This window comes from Pseudochaenichthys georgianus, chromosome 17 (assembly GCF_902827115.2).
Source record: "Pseudochaenichthys georgianus chromosome 17, fPseGeo1.2, whole genome shotgun sequence".
In the NCBI taxonomy this organism is placed as follows: Eukaryota; Metazoa; Chordata; class Actinopteri; order Perciformes; family Channichthyidae; genus Pseudochaenichthys; species Pseudochaenichthys georgianus.
Window position 1 is genome coordinate 35,148,463 of NC_047519.1, and position 15,520 is coordinate 35,163,982.

Genomic DNA, 15,520 nt, shown 5'->3' on the forward strand with positions numbered 1-15,520 from the left:
AACAAGATATAACATACGAGAAAGGAAAGCTTCAATCACTTTCAGCATAAACAATATTTTTTTGAGATAGTTGCCGACAAATATTTGCAGCTCTCCTTCACAAAATAAACATTCCCCCAGTAACTGCAAAGCTTCACGGTGTCACATCCTAAACCAAAGAACCAGAATATAACTGTAAATGAACAATGACTGGAGATGTGAGGAGAGAAAACCTCCAGGTGTCTTCATCTCCTTTCTGTGTTGCTTCACCAAAGGGAGGAGTAGTTGAACTTGATCCGCAGCAGGTACTTCATGCGGGTCTGGGCGGGGTTGTAAACGATGAACTCGTTGTACAGGAGGTGGTAACGGCCGTCGCTGCTCGCCTGCGTCTTCCCCCCCGGACCCATCGGCACCGTCATGCCGTCCCTGAGAAATAGAGAGGGACACAATCAAAACTAGAACAAATGCATTTCCTGCTGAACATGCGTGCGAATGCTGAAAGCCGTGTACATGTGTTGCTGAACTTAGCGGAGAAATGCAGAAAAGTGAAACGATTTGCTCAGCATTCGCACTAAATATGCATATAATAATAGCAATCATCAATTTGATTTATAAGCGCATTTGAGTAAACAAAACTCAGTGTAAAATGGTTGAAACAAAACAACAACAACAAAAATAATATATATATATAATAAAGTAAACAACAGAATAAAAACAGTGACGTTTAGGTTGGCATGGCAACAAGTGGGGGTTTTAAAGATCTAGTAAAAGGCTAGATATATATTTAAGGACCTCTCTGGTGGTTTTAAATAATAATTGCAAGTTGCCTTCCCTTTGTGACACTTTTTAATATCAATGAGTGCAATGCTTCTGTTTTTCTCAGTCAATTGATTACTCGTCAGGTCGAGAAAACGTGTGGAAAAGGAATCCCCTTTTGTCGCTTTCTGATATAAACATTGGAGATTCTGGTATCACAAGATTCTGTGTGGGAATGACTGATAAAAGCCAATTCATTTCCCGATTAAGATCTTCTGTAGGGAATGGGCTTAAACAGGGGCTGCAACTAATACTTTGTTTTTAATAATCTGCCAGTTATTAATGGTTTGATTTTTAACAAGTCAGAAAACTGTGAATAACGCCTGTACAGCAAAAGGCGATGTCTTTAAATGTCCAAAAATATTCAGTTTACAATCAGGTTCAGAACATTCTCACATTTGAGAATGCAGAACAATTAAATATTTGTCATTTTTGGCTTTAAAAAAGTGGCAGAAGTCCATTATTATGTTAAAACTCTGAATGTAAGGTCTACCATAATGTACACAGATACAATTCACTATATATTGTTTCTAATCGAATTGTTAATTACTAAAACATAAAATGCAGCCTTTTTCTGTTGAGGATTTGAAGGAGGACACTTCATGAAATGTTATGCTTCATGCTTAGGGAACGGCTCTCTGTAGAAACAGTATATGTTCAGACTGTGAAATGTACAGAGAGACCAGAGCTGAGCACAGGGGGTCAAACCAGTCCATTAGTCTGAGTCGCAGACGGAGTGCACTGTTCAGTGTGTGGACTTGCAGCTGAATGGTTTTACTCCAAAGTGCCTCTGTCTGGAGCAAAGCCATGCGACCTTTCTATGGAGCGCTTGAAATAACTCTGAACAAATAGATCTACAAGAATACAGTGAAAAGCTTCAGTAGTTTGTCATCACTGAGGATATTCAAGTCCCCGAGCTTCACGTCCTGCTCTGAATGATGCCTCGCTGTAAAACAAAGTCTGTGCATCCCTTTTGCCATTTTCAAACATAGTTGCTATTTCCTATTTGTTCACACAGGAAATTAGATTGTAATTAACTAAGAATACAATTATTTTACAGAATATAATGCTTTGTTATATATTAATTACTGTATTGTTTGTTCTAATATTACATGTGTTCCTTCGTGTCTTTTATTTAATTGTTCCGCATACTTTCTTGGTTACTGTAATCAACAAACGTCCTCTCTCAGATGTTTTAAGTATGTTGTTGTGTAACGGCGATTGGCCTGTATGAGATGTGCGAGCGTAATGAGACGTACAGGGTGACGGCGTTCTTGGGGTCGGGTCCGGTCTGTCCGAGGCCCTTGACGCTGTGTTTCCCAGATGGAAGATTTTGGGCTTCGTAGTCGGCCATCACCAGCTCGTTACAGTCTCCCAGGGCAACCTGCGACACACACGCACACACGCACACACACACACACGTTAAAATGTATGATTTTATATATTATGTGTGTATATAGATATAGTTGAACATTGTTATAATGTGTTATAAATATTATTATATCAGTTATTTAAACCAGCCGTCGTAACATTGACGTCACAGCCGACTGCAGCTGCTGGTAATTAGAAGTGAGAAGGAGAAAATAATCATGGAGCAACATCGTTTTTTGACTTTGAAAATATGTGTGTGTAATTGATACCTTTTGTTTAAGTAAAGAGTCAACCAAACCTTCCTGAGATGTATTTTTGTTGGAGTCAAGCTTATTGCTACTTCTGGATATATAGATTTTTGGATTAGACGGAACTACATGAGTATTGGCAGCTTTAAAGAGTCTGATATAAACCTAGGCACCAACTATTGGCACAATTTCTTCTTGGAGCTTTTTTTTTTAAATTTAAAAGCAAATTCAGACTACTGACACGTTGCCTTTCCCCTCCAGTGAATCTGTTGTTCTGGCTGAATATGTGTAAATATGAAACAACTCACCTCACTCAGCAGCAGCAGCCCTGTGTGGTTGTTCTGATTGGCAAAGCAGTAGTTGGCACTCTTTGATGACATGTCAGCAAAGTAGATACCTTTTCCAAACTAGAGGCAAGACAATCGGGAACATTATGAGCACTGGAATAAAAACATGGTGCTGTATTCATAGTTTAAAGTGATATACAGACGCCTGCAAATATGTATCTATATATACACAATCAAAGACACATTTATACATATGCACACATTAAGACCTAAATAAAAGCACAACAATCAATATATACAAAATAACAGTCACTTCAATATCTTCGAGAAAGGCAGAGGACTGAGAATAAACTGAAATACAGAATATGTATGAATCCCTCCTACCATGTATCCAGTGACGGGGGCTTCGGGGGGGGCCACTCGGAGCCCCTGACTGAGGATGCCGCACCAGTTAGAGAGACGGGACCCGTGCCACAACAGAGTCCTGGTGAGACAGAACGAATAAAGTTATATCATCTAGATCAGTGGGCGTATTGTGAAGTATTTTGTGAAAGGAGGATGAAAGCGTAATTAAGGAGCACTATCGGAGTGACTTTGATGGTTATTGGACTCAGGATTAATTCATTTGGATTCATTTGGATTCCCGATGTATGAAGAAATTAAAGGACGGCGCGGAAGTGCAAACAATTCACAAAGGGATTAAACTGTTTAAAACACATGCTCAAAGTAAACCGGATTTTGCCGATGTGTTTATGTGGATTCAAAAGTCGTAAATAATCTACAAAATGGAGGAGACCGATCTGATCGGAGCAACTGTGACAAATAATCCAACTGAAACCGGCATGGACAATTAAAAATGCGCTTATCCAGACAAGCCTGGTTATGGGCAGAAGAAACATTTCTATTAAAGAAAGAATTATACATTTCTGTCTTTTTATTCCTTTAATACTAACTTGAATTTTTATTAAAATTAATTAGTCAATTATTTTTTCTATTGTATTGTAATGAAGAGACAAGGCTTTTAGTGACAATCATGTATTGCCTTACAATATGTAAAACAAAAAAGTAAAAAAAAAACTTTTCCCAGGTTGGGAACCACTGATCTAGAGCAGGGGTGTCCAAACCTTTTTTCACCGAAAGATATACGAAGGGCTGGGCCACTGAGGTGAAGTGTATCGCCTCAAAAGTTCAGTTATAAGTCAGCAAAATAAATCAAATGTAGGTAAATGATGCTTAATACTTGAATATGCTTTAAGAAGAACAACAGCCTACATGACAGATCTCCATAGTTTCATTTATTTTGTTGGTAGCTCATTCCTTAAAACAGAAGCCTCAGATTGATTATTGGTAGGGATTAATTGTGTCTTTACTCCTAGACATTTAACCTTATTTTGTGTGTTGACATTTACGACCATCCCTTCTTCTAATCTCCCGTAAGGAATGTGTTAATGCAGTCGTATGTTGATACTAGGGTTTATGGCCTGACACCAGTGGGCACAAGGGGGGTTTTCTAAGCTCCAGAGACGTGAGAGACATCTCCTGTGTCTGCAGACGTGTTTACGCCCATCCCCAATATGTGGATTTGACTCTCTGTAAACTAGTTAAAAGGTCTACCAAGATGCGAGGCTGATCAGATTTGACATGGCAAACCACCCGTGCAGTCAGAACCTTTGACTGTGTGACTTGTGATGTGAATTTCTCCGGCCGATGCTTGTATTGAATATCAGTGTTTGACATCAGAACTCCTGCTCGTCCCGTGTCTCCTTCATGAGTCGGTGACTCCCACTGCATTGCTACACAGAAGTTTCCTCCACAATTATCATAAGAGGAAATATGAAGGGTTGATTTCAAGCTTGTTGTGAAAATAAGTTATTGGGCTTTTTTCTAATCAACTTAGATTTGATAGAAAACATTTTCAACTGGAACTGACTGAAAAGTGGGCTTCTTAACACATGAGTACTACTGTGTAATATCTGTTTTCATCTATATTTAAGAAGTACAACACAAGACGAGCACATGTTTCATCTGCGGGCCGTACTCCATTATACTTTTTTAATTTGCTGAATTAGCTGAAATCAGCATGGCACACAGAGCGATAGGCTGCTGCACCCCCCGCTGTCTCACGGAGAGATACCGCAGGTCTTTCCTTCCTGCAGCAGTCAGACTATACAACCAGCACAGCCCCTAGTTCACCCCCCCCCCACACACACACACCACAACACAGACTATAACACCCCTTGCTGCTAAATACCAACAAACTATGTGCTATATATAAATGCCGTTAATAACTGTGTGATATATACCTGGCTGCTAAATCCGTAGAACTGTTACAGGATGTGTATTTTTTTAAATTATGTAACTTTTTATTATATCATAACTAATAAAGGGATTCTGATTCTGATTGTATCCAAGTCAACATGAATCAGTAATGATATTTGATCGAAGCCTGAAGGTGCATTGAGAGTTGATTGAACCGCTCACCTGTTGTGCATCTGAGAGAGGAAGTTGCTGGTCTCCCCGGCTCGGTCCACTGAGAAGATGTCGAGGACCGTCATGGTGTAGTCGTTATGGGTGGTGGCGTGAGTGGACTGAAGGTACTTTTCTACCACCTTCACACAGAGGAGAGGAAAGGTCACAAGGAGACATTCACAACACTGGACAGCTTCAGTTTCACCCAGTTTACTGGTTGGTATGGTTGTAAATCACAGGTTTCATCACAACCATTTTAGTTCCATACTTTGGAAAGAGTCTTCCACGATAGGATTTTGATTAAACTCATAAGGTCTATGAAAAGATATCAACTGCCCATTTAAGAAACTCACTTACATTCATATCACATAACAAATCACTACAATATGATTTGGCTATTTTGTCACTGGCCTCTTTCAAAAGACTGTTTTCCTTTTTAATTAAAGTGACAATAAACATTTACCTTCTGCTCAAAATTAGGCATCAAGATAGTAGATACCCATCTCTATTTTAGAATACGGAGAGCCTCCACTTTAAAAATAATATAAAGTATTTTGTCATATATTCACTGCATTCTTTTTTATGTATTTTTATATTCCGTGTAAGTATTACTCTTTATTTTTAAATATTTTCTTATTATAATTGTTCTATTCTTGATCTTTCTATTACACTGTGTTAATGTTTGCACCCTTTATATACCGAAGCAAATTCCTTGTATGTGTGATGTGTGTGCAAACATCGCTGCTACAACCCGCTGCTGCAGATACACACTTTACAACATCAGGAGGATGCGTCCCCAGCTGACCCAGAAAGCCACACAGCTTCTGGTCCAGGCTCTCGTCACCTCACGCCTAGACTACTGCAACTCCCTCCTGGCTGGTCTCCCTGCCATCCGACCTCTGCAGCTCATCCAGAATGCAGCGGCTCGTCTGGTCTTCAACCTTCCTACATTCTCCCACACCACTCCGCTCCTCCGCTCCCTCCACTGGCTTCCGGTAACTGCTAGAATCCACTTCAAGACACTGGTACTTGCGCACCATGCTGCTAATGGATCTGGCCCTTCCTACATCCAGGACATGGTTAAACCGTACACCCCAGCACGTGCACTCCGCTCTGCATCAGCCAAACGACTCGCTGCACCCTCGCTGCGAAGGGGACCCAAGTTCCCATCAGCAAAAACACGTGGGTTTGCTATCCTGGCTCCAAAATGGTGGAATGAGCTCCCATTGATATCAGGACGGCAGATAGCTTACACACCTTCCAGCGCAGACTGAAAACTCATCTCTTTCGACTCCACTTCGAGCGATAGAACTATTAACAAAGCACTTATATACTAACAAAGGACTGGCTTACGTAAAGCCAGTTGAGTAGCACTTGAAATGTCTTGGCTCTATGAAACCTGATGTACTTATTGTAAGGGAATATTTCTGTCTTACTCCTAAGATATTTAACCATATTGCCTGTTGACATTTATCACTAACCCTGATCTGTGACGCCAGCTTTAAGGAATGTGCTCCAGCACTTAGCCTCAGTTTTATGACCGGCCAACTCTCTGTCACAGAGCCAAAGAGTCAGATAGTGATTCAGTGCCTCCAGGTGTTCACGTATACCTTCCCCCAATATGTGGGTTGACTCTCTGTAAACTAGTTAAAGGTCTACCGAGATGCGAGGCTGATCAGAATTGACATGGCAACCCACCCGTGCAGTCAGAACCTTTTGCTGCTGTGACTCGTGATATGAATTTTCCGACCGTTGACTTGTAATAAACTACCAGTGTTTGACATCAAAGCTCCAACTCTCCTCGTGTCTCTCTGAGTCCTGACTCTCCATTGCTGCAGAAGTTTCCCTTACACTTATATGATTCTGTTTTCTTCAACTTTGTATCTTCTTGGTCGAATGCACATGTAAGTCGCTTTGGATAAAAGCGTCAGCTCAATGCAATGTAATGTGATGCGTGTGATTCTGAATGCTCGTTACCTCACAAGCTCACGTAAAAATAGGTTTTGTCGTGAATCTCCTTTAAGGGTTTTATTCAGTTAAGTCCAGACTCATGAATCTTTCTATCATTTTGCATTTTAAGTTAAAAGTGTTAACCGCTGACCTGGAACTCGTTGGTGCCGGAGTCCAGAGGCTGCAGCTGGCACTGGAGCGAGGAGTACTGCCGGTCCACAGGATGTTCATCACCGTCTCCACTCGACTGGACCATCTTCACCGCTATCTGAATGTCACTCAGAGCCTGGAATAACAAAGAGACCATCAGATATTACTGTATTTTTCACTGAGGGTCAGATACAGACAAATACACGAATAGCTGGGCCACTAGAGGTGAGGTATAATGCCTCATAAACAGAGATGGCAAAAGTACACACAGCCTTTACTAAGTAGAAGTACAGATACTCGTGTTCAAACATACTCTGGTAAAAGTAGAAGTACTGACTAAACTTCTTTGCTCAAGTAAAGTATTTGGGTTCAACATGTAAGAAGTAGAAAGTACAGGTATTTGTGTTCAACATGTAAGAAGTAGAAAGTACAGGTATTTGTGTTCAACATGTAAGAAGTAGAAAGTACAGGTATTTGTGTTCAACATGTAAGAAGTAGAAAGTACAGGTGTTTGTGTTCAACATGTAAGAAGTAGAAAGTACAGGTGTTTGTGTTCAACATGTAAGAAGTAGAAAGTACAGGTGTTTGTGTTCAACATGTAAGAAGTAGAAAGTACAGGTATTTGTGTTCAACATGTAAGAAGTAGAAAGTACAGGTATTTGTGTTCAACATGTAAGAAGTAGAAAGTACAGGTATTTGAGTTCAACATGTAAGAAGTAGAAAGTACAGGTGTTTGTGTTCAACATGTAAGAAGTAAAAGTAAAATGTTGTCAGAAAAATAAGTAGTGGAGTAAAGTACTGATACCAGAAACATGTACTTAAGAACAGTAATGAAGTATTTGTACTCTACTGCTTCCCACCTCTGGTCATACATTAAGTTATGAGTTAGCTAAATCTACATGTAGGAACATTTTGCTTGATAATTGAATATGCTTTAAGAAAACAAACAGCCTACTACACAACAGCGCTCCATAGGGTTTCATTTATTTTGTTACAAAAAGTGTTGGCAGCTCGACCCTTAAAACAGAAGCCTCAGATTGCTTATAAGGGGAAATATTAAGGGTATGTTTCAAGCTTGTTATGGAAAATGTTTGAATTGACTGCATTTATTTGAAAAGTGGGCTTATAAACACATGAATACTGTGTACATATATATATTGAAGAAGTAGAATAAGTTTCAGGTGTGCCATATTCCATTATACTTTCAGAATTGGTTGCGGGCCGATTAAAAATGTACCATGGGGCTGCAGCTGGACCCCGGGCCTTAGCTTGGACCCCCCTGGTATAGACAAAACATTTTAGGGAAGACATAAATAAAATAAATGAATGGAGAAGCATTTTACCTCCAACAGGGAAATCTTTTCTTTCAGCTCCTCCTCTGTACGAATGACTGGAGGAGTTTTCAACCTGGAGAATGACATCTCATTTAGTTTCAAAGACCAGTGTTTGCCTGCCGTCAACCAGACATTTCTCCACAGCGTGAGGGCATCGCTCTAAAGGTGCATTTCCACTACAGGGTTTTAGAACGGCTCGGTTCCAAGCGAGCTGAAAATATGCTTAGCTAGTGACGCAAAACACTGCCGACTGCTGATTGGTCAGAGAGAATCGCCACAATTTTTGCGCAAGACAGTCCCCAAGCGCCATTTTTAAAACAGATGAGCTACCGTCAGCAAGTATATCTAATTTCAACAAATCCATAACGAAATGGCAGTGATTATAGAACCGTCAAGGACCACAACGGCCGGAGTGGTTCCAGTAGAAAAACATGCCTACACTGAGTGGTTACTATAGTTACTACTCTTGTTACTAACTGTAATGGAAACGCAGCTTAAAGTGAGCCGAACCGAGCAAAGGTGAACCGAGCCGCGCTAAAACCTGTAGTCGAAATGCGGCTTTAAGCTGCTCCAACTGAGCACATGTTCCTTACCCAAAGTCATGAGGGATGCGGGTGTAGAACTGGTTGCACGCCTCCAGCAGATCACGACTGCTGCCCTTCTTCTTCAGACAATCCTCGATCTTCTTCAGCGCCATGTAGCCTGCTCGGATCTGCTCTGAGGTCAGCTTGCCTGCAGAAAGAAAGATACAGAATTCAAACGCTGGACTATTCTTCCAGTTGAACTGAAAACCTGTACTGACTCTGATGGTGCAAACATATTGATATTAACCAACATTAATTACACTGTAATCGGAGTTTTTCAATTTGAACTGTATTGTAAATATTAGATTTTAACTGTACTATGTATTATTTTATTGACCTGTACTTAAATCATGTTTTATAATTGTTTGTGTGATAGAGATGATGCAATGTTTGTTGATTGCCTGAGGACTGCAGATGGAAATGAGCTAATAGCTAATTTTATTTTTATTCAATCTTTATTTCAGACTCAAGGTCCACATCACATACAAAAAGACAAGACACACATCAATAATGTGTATGTATATATAGTTATGTAAATAAGTTGGGGTATAGGTATTTATATACATATTATATATATCGTATATCCTTTATTTCATTTTATTTTATACCTCGGGACTGTGGGAAACAGTATTTCGATCTTTCTGTGTACAAACATATTTTGAGATTGACTTTGACTTTGAGCTCAAACGTGGCATAGTCCATCTCTTCTCTTTTCTGAGATTGATGTATTTGTATGCATGATCCTTGTTAAAATAAATACATAATAATAATAGGAAACATGAAGCACAACAACGAAAGGTTTGAAAATACTGGTCACTTGTTCAGTGGTTGCGTAAAGACTTTTGTTTTGCTCCTCACAGAAAGAAGAGAAGAGGGGAAGTGCTGTTAAGTATTTCAGAGTTAAGCTAGATCACTTTCAGTCAGCGTTTGCTTCTTGTTATTTGACGGCTTTAAGATTATATGTTGGTTCTGTCAGACTGACCCAGAGGAGCTTTCCTGGTGTCAAACTTCATCTCCAGCACAAACTCCTCCATGGCTTTGATGTCACAGATCAGCTCCATGAGCGACTGGAGCTTCTCATTCAGCTTGGAGATCCTCTTCCGGGGTGCAGCAGCATCCACCACGGCCGTGTTCTCCTCCTGGAACAGTGAATTACATTAGTACGCGTAATAATGGATGATATTTAAGAGAAATATAACTTGTTGGTTGTTTGCCTTTTCATTGGTGCTGTAGTCCATGTGGACCATGTCGTATTTCCCCGCAACTTTGTCAAAGGTTGCTCGGTGTTCCCACTCATTCTTGGTCTTGTCTGTAAACCTGTGGGGCGAATCCGACACAGTGGCACAATGTATTCAACTTAATTTACTGAGATGTATCGGAAATGACTTTTTTTTTTATCTCACTTTTTCCCGAAGATATCTTTGGCTTTCAGCAAGTCTGACCCGCACGCTGTCAGACTGTTTTGACCCACTTTTCCCACTGAAAAGCAATGGAGAAACCATCTTAGTGTTATTAATCAGTTAGTTCCAATCTATAGGCTTGTGTTGATTCCCTGCGTAAATGCAAATACTTAAATATATTTAAAATAAAAGGGCTTATAAACGTACCTCTGCCCCATCTCGCCCACACACTGTAAGCCTTGGAGCTGTCGTCCTGCAACAGCTGGATCAGGTAGTATTTGTTGTTGTTGAACTGGAGATTTGTCTGCAAAATAAAACGGAAGGTATTTGCTGCAAGCCTGAAAATCTATTTACGGACATTCCTTACTTTGTAGGAGAAAATAGTCAGAAATGAATAAAACGGAAGAGGCATAGTCAAATACATTTAGCTCTCAAATCCAACCTGAAACCTGGGCAAACACTTGTGATTGGAATATCTATAAAACTTACTATTTTTAGTCAGTTATTAATACTCAAAAAACTAAAACAAATCAAAGGGTATTTAAATATTTTACCTGATTCAGCATGACGTCGTAAACATCCTTTCCTTCGCTGTACACAAAAGCCTGAAGAAGAACAGTTACTTATTTTAATAAAAGGCAACTGCACCTATCTGCATTTTGTAAACAGGGAAATAGAAACATATTATTCATGAAAAATGTTTATTTTCTTTCTTTACACTGTATTTTTTGTACAAAACGCATTTTTCCTGAAAGTAAATATCAATAACTGCAGTCATACTTTTTGTAGCATGTGCTTTAGCTGTAAACCGCCCAGTCATTCAGAAGCAAAGTAAGACACAGTCATGTGTAGTAAACCACAAATGGTTTCATGTCCACAGGAGGAACTGTAACCGGATGTTTCTGCAGGTGTTGAACCACCAGCACGACCAAATGTGGATCAAGAGTTTCATATCAGGGACAGAGACGAGTACCTTTCCCAGTTTGGCTTTACATTCGATGTCCACTGGAGCTTTCCCCTTCATGACCACCGTCCTCACCACCTCTGTGCAGCATCCAAGGGTCAGAGAGAAACCATTCATGATGTCAACTGATGTTTGACTGAAGTACAGGTAAACCATTTCAACCCTAAGGTCTTACTTTGAATATGTTGCTCTGGTGTCTTCACAGGACACACATTTCTACTTCAAAACAATCGCCATAATTATTTAATAAGAATATTTACACTTTCACTGATATATATATCTTGTAACCAACCTCATCACTACTACATAGTAATGGATAAAGGATAATGTAACCCGTGGCAGTTTGTTTACATCAATCAAACCAGAGGAGACTGAAGTCTGCAGCTTGTTGTGAAACAGCCTCCCAGCTGAGATACGGGATTGTCCCTCTCTCATGGCTTCAAAGGTCAACTCAAAGAACGGTTGAGAAACAAACAGACGTGCAATCTCCGCTAAATGCACTTTAAAACAGGGGTATCTCCTCTTGCACTTTACATGTCGTTGCTGCTATATTGTACTCTCTTGCATATCATGTATTTTGTTTTTGCTATGTTTGTAAAAATGTAATTTTCTTAAATGTTTTTTAAATGGAAATGAGCTCAAAGCTAAATCTGGCACTGTTACGCTTGACACATTTGAATGTTTTAAGCGTTCATTACCGTGCATCATCCCAGCCAAATAAACGATTAAATAAAATAATCAAATCAAGGTTGTTAATGATTTTTTTACATTTCTATATTGTGCTTTTAGTTAGATTTTAGATTTAGAGTGTCATTATTTTGGCAATACAAATTATTTCGGATACATTTTATAAAAGAAGCTGAATTTGAACTTGCAAAATTAGGAAGAATAATCCACACTCTTTCAGGAACAATGTAAAAGCCAAAATGTCTCGTTACCTTCACTTTTGACTTCTTCTTTGGGCATCTTTTGACTTTTTGCCTGACTCTTTCCTCCTCTCTTCTTTTTAGCCACAGGTTGCTCCTCCGCCTCTTCCTCTTTAACTTCAACTAAAGTCCCATTTTGGCCCGTCGAGTCCCCAGCGTCATTCACACCTTCTAAAAAAAGACAAACATTTTAAAAACCGTTGGTGAAACGTATATTTTAATAAATGTATTTACAATAACAAACACAATATGTTTTATCACTTTCTACTGCATGGATCTTTGTATTAGTAGCATTAGGGAAAATCAAATAAAACGGTGGTTAAGGAAATGTGAAATCAGATAACGGTAATTTGTTGGATTTGTTGCATATAGAACGCCGTTAAGACACTTAAGACCCACATGACAAAGTTATTAACAAAATGCAAAGTCTCACACATTGATGGCAGATGTCCAAGCAAAGAGAATGACAGAAAGAAATGACGACAATTTAAAATAAAATAACCTATTTGCAGTTAAACGGATATTACAGGCGGATGAAACACAACACACACCTGGTTTCACTGGGTGAGAGCGAATCTTCCTCTTGTACTTGGTGACAGGATTTATCTGGACCATTTTCTTCAGGTCGACTTCGTACGGCGACTCCGAGGCCAGAGCCAGAGTGACGGAGGTTTCTCCTGAAGAGACGGCTGAGTCCAACAAGGCACAGGCTGAAGAAGAGTATGGTTCCCACTGTCCCTCGTCTCCTTCCCACTCCCACACTGACCACAAATAAACACAGAGTAGGGTGGTGAACATCTGACTTAAAGGGGACCCATTATACTGTTTTTCATCAATATATCACAGGTCTCAGATATATACAAAGCATATCTCTGAAGTGTTTGGCTCCAAATACCAAACAGATCATTGCAGCATTACCCATAATCCCCTCTGTTTCAGCCCTGTTTCAAAAGTGCTGATTCTCTGTCTGTTACTTCAGATGAAAATAAGGAGCCCCTCCCCACGCCCCTCTGAGAGACATTTGGTTACAAAGAACACAATGGTGCTCTAGGAGGAGATTCAGGTGATAAGGTGGGGGGGGGGGGGGGGGGGTTACCTTGGTTGCTGATTGGCTAATGGTTACACGAGCCAACAAATCGTTATGACATCACAAAGTGGCCAAAATCTGATCAGCTCATTTTCAGACAGGTTTTTATAGAAATGGATCAGGACAAAAAGAGAGAGAATCTTTTTTCCTGATACTTTCAGAGTCTCTTTACACAGAGGGGACACATGTTGATGTAGAAGAGACATGGAGAAGAGGGGACACATGTTGATGTAGAAGAGACATGGAGAAGAGGGGACACATGTTGATGTAGAAGAGACATGAAGAAGAGGGGACACATGTTGATGTAGAAGAGACATGAAGAAGAGGAGACACATGGTGATGTAGAAGAGACGTGAAGAAGTGGATTTTGCATAATAAGTGACCTTTAAACAACACTTTGAGTTCTGGTAACATGGGACTTCCAAAGAGTGAAAAGAGGCACAGATGGTTCAATCATTTAAATAAATAAAAAACATGAAATTAATCAGTTTTGATTAAATAATAAATACTTCGGAACTACGTGACACCTACCAAGGATTGTGGATCTACATTCGTATATTTAAGATTAGTAGACTTACTATCTACATTTAAAAAGTTGGGACTGATTACATTCACAAACATGTAATGACATTTATTTTCATTGAAACATATTCAGCACAACCCAATCCAGTGAAAAATCAGCAATGGATAAAGCAATGAAAATAAACATACTTAAACCATTATGTATTTAGTGTAGAGCTATACTATATTTTGCAAAGCCCCATGAAATGACACAGGGTTTATGTTACACCTATCTAAAAAAAAAACCACTTTATAATACAACAAACGACAATAAACTAAATATGTATCGCAGGAGGTTGTAACTTTGTCCCTCCTTTAAAAACTACCATATGCGTGTGGTGTGATTGTTGACAGTGGTGGACATTAACAGGTTTTACCAACAAGCTCAACTTGTAACATGTATGGTAGCCACCCTGGGAAGAAAGTTGGTTGTTTTCTACTTTGCAACAACAGTAAATCCTGAATAAACCATATATATATTACATTATGTATTCCCCTGCTCTCCTTTGCCCAGACTTGTCCCCAACTGATGTCGGTGGAGCAGCTAACGTTAGCTTTAAACGGCTAAAGAGCACCAACCTGTTTTTGACTGAACTTCCTCTGTTTCATCCTTACTTGTTTTACTCCTGGAACTTCTTGTACGCCTCATGGTGGATTGTGAAAAATAACTGGTAGTGAAGTAGGTACAGTAAGAAAGGGACACAACAGAGATGGCGGTAAACTTTCTCCACCACTGTTTCCTGGTCGGTGCCAAAGATCGTGATAAGATTAATCACTCCGTGGTTAAAACGGAAAATTATTTGGACCTTGGCGCATGCGCTGTACACCTTTATCAAAAGTGTTTACAGTTAACATGGTCATGGTATAGAGACAATCAGCATCAGAATACGGTTATTTTATTCGTCCCAAAGACTAAGAAATGTACATTATTACAGCAACAATTAAGTGCCTTAAGTAGAACAAAATAAATGTGGAAATAAATACAGGAATAAATAAACACAAGAAAATAAAAATGAATACAGGAATACATGTGGAAATGAAATACAGGAATACATAAACACTAGAACAAATAAATACATGTATAAAGTATACATTATAAAATATAAGTTGAGAATAAAACAGAACACACATAACATAAATGTATTCAAAATAAAAATGACACAATGACAACATCCATTACATCTTCATATTGTCAATGAAGTCCTCTCCATTTAATAGACTGTTTGTTAACCTGTTCCTATTGGTCGGATCCAGCCAGCTGAAAAGGGACAGATCATGTTATATGTTGTCACTTCAACAAAAAAGTAAGATTTGGCAATATTTAGTTTGTATTTTGGAGACTTTGGGGAGTAAACCAAGCCATAATAAATGAGGGCAGAGTGGGCCCTCCTGTT

At 39.4% G+C, this 15,520-nt stretch overlaps 1 protein-coding gene across 3 annotated transcripts; it reads right to left on the reverse strand.

Annotated features, from left to right (window-relative positions):
* Positions 1 to 149: 149 nt before the first annotated feature.
* On the reverse strand, positions 150 to 14,881 carry parp2 (poly (ADP-ribose) polymerase 2). 3 transcript variants are annotated; one of them, XM_034104048.2, is made up of 17 exons: positions 14,742 to 14,881; positions 13,030 to 13,239; positions 12,491 to 12,649; positions 11,562 to 11,632; positions 11,143 to 11,193; positions 10,796 to 10,892; positions 10,592 to 10,667; positions 10,403 to 10,505; positions 10,171 to 10,327; positions 9,198 to 9,336; positions 8,614 to 8,677; positions 7,272 to 7,406; positions 5,183 to 5,310; positions 3,086 to 3,185; positions 2,723 to 2,821; positions 2,055 to 2,179; positions 150 to 405 (listed from the first exon to the last, which is right to left on the reverse strand). In XM_034104048.2, the coding sequence occupies exons 1-17, from the start codon at positions 14,773 to 14,775 to the stop codon at positions 246 to 248; spliced, it is 1,908 nt and encodes a 635-aa protein (XP_033959939.1). In that variant the 5' UTR covers positions 14,776 to 14,881; the 3' UTR covers positions 150 to 245. The 3 variants fall into 3 exon arrangements, with proteins under 3 accessions (XP_033959939.1, XP_033959938.1, XP_033959937.1); XM_034104047.2 differs by having other exon boundaries at positions 12,491 to 12,646; positions 14,706 to 14,881; XM_034104046.2 differs by having other exon boundaries at positions 14,706 to 14,881.
* Positions 14,882 to 15,520: the final 639 nt, after the last annotated feature.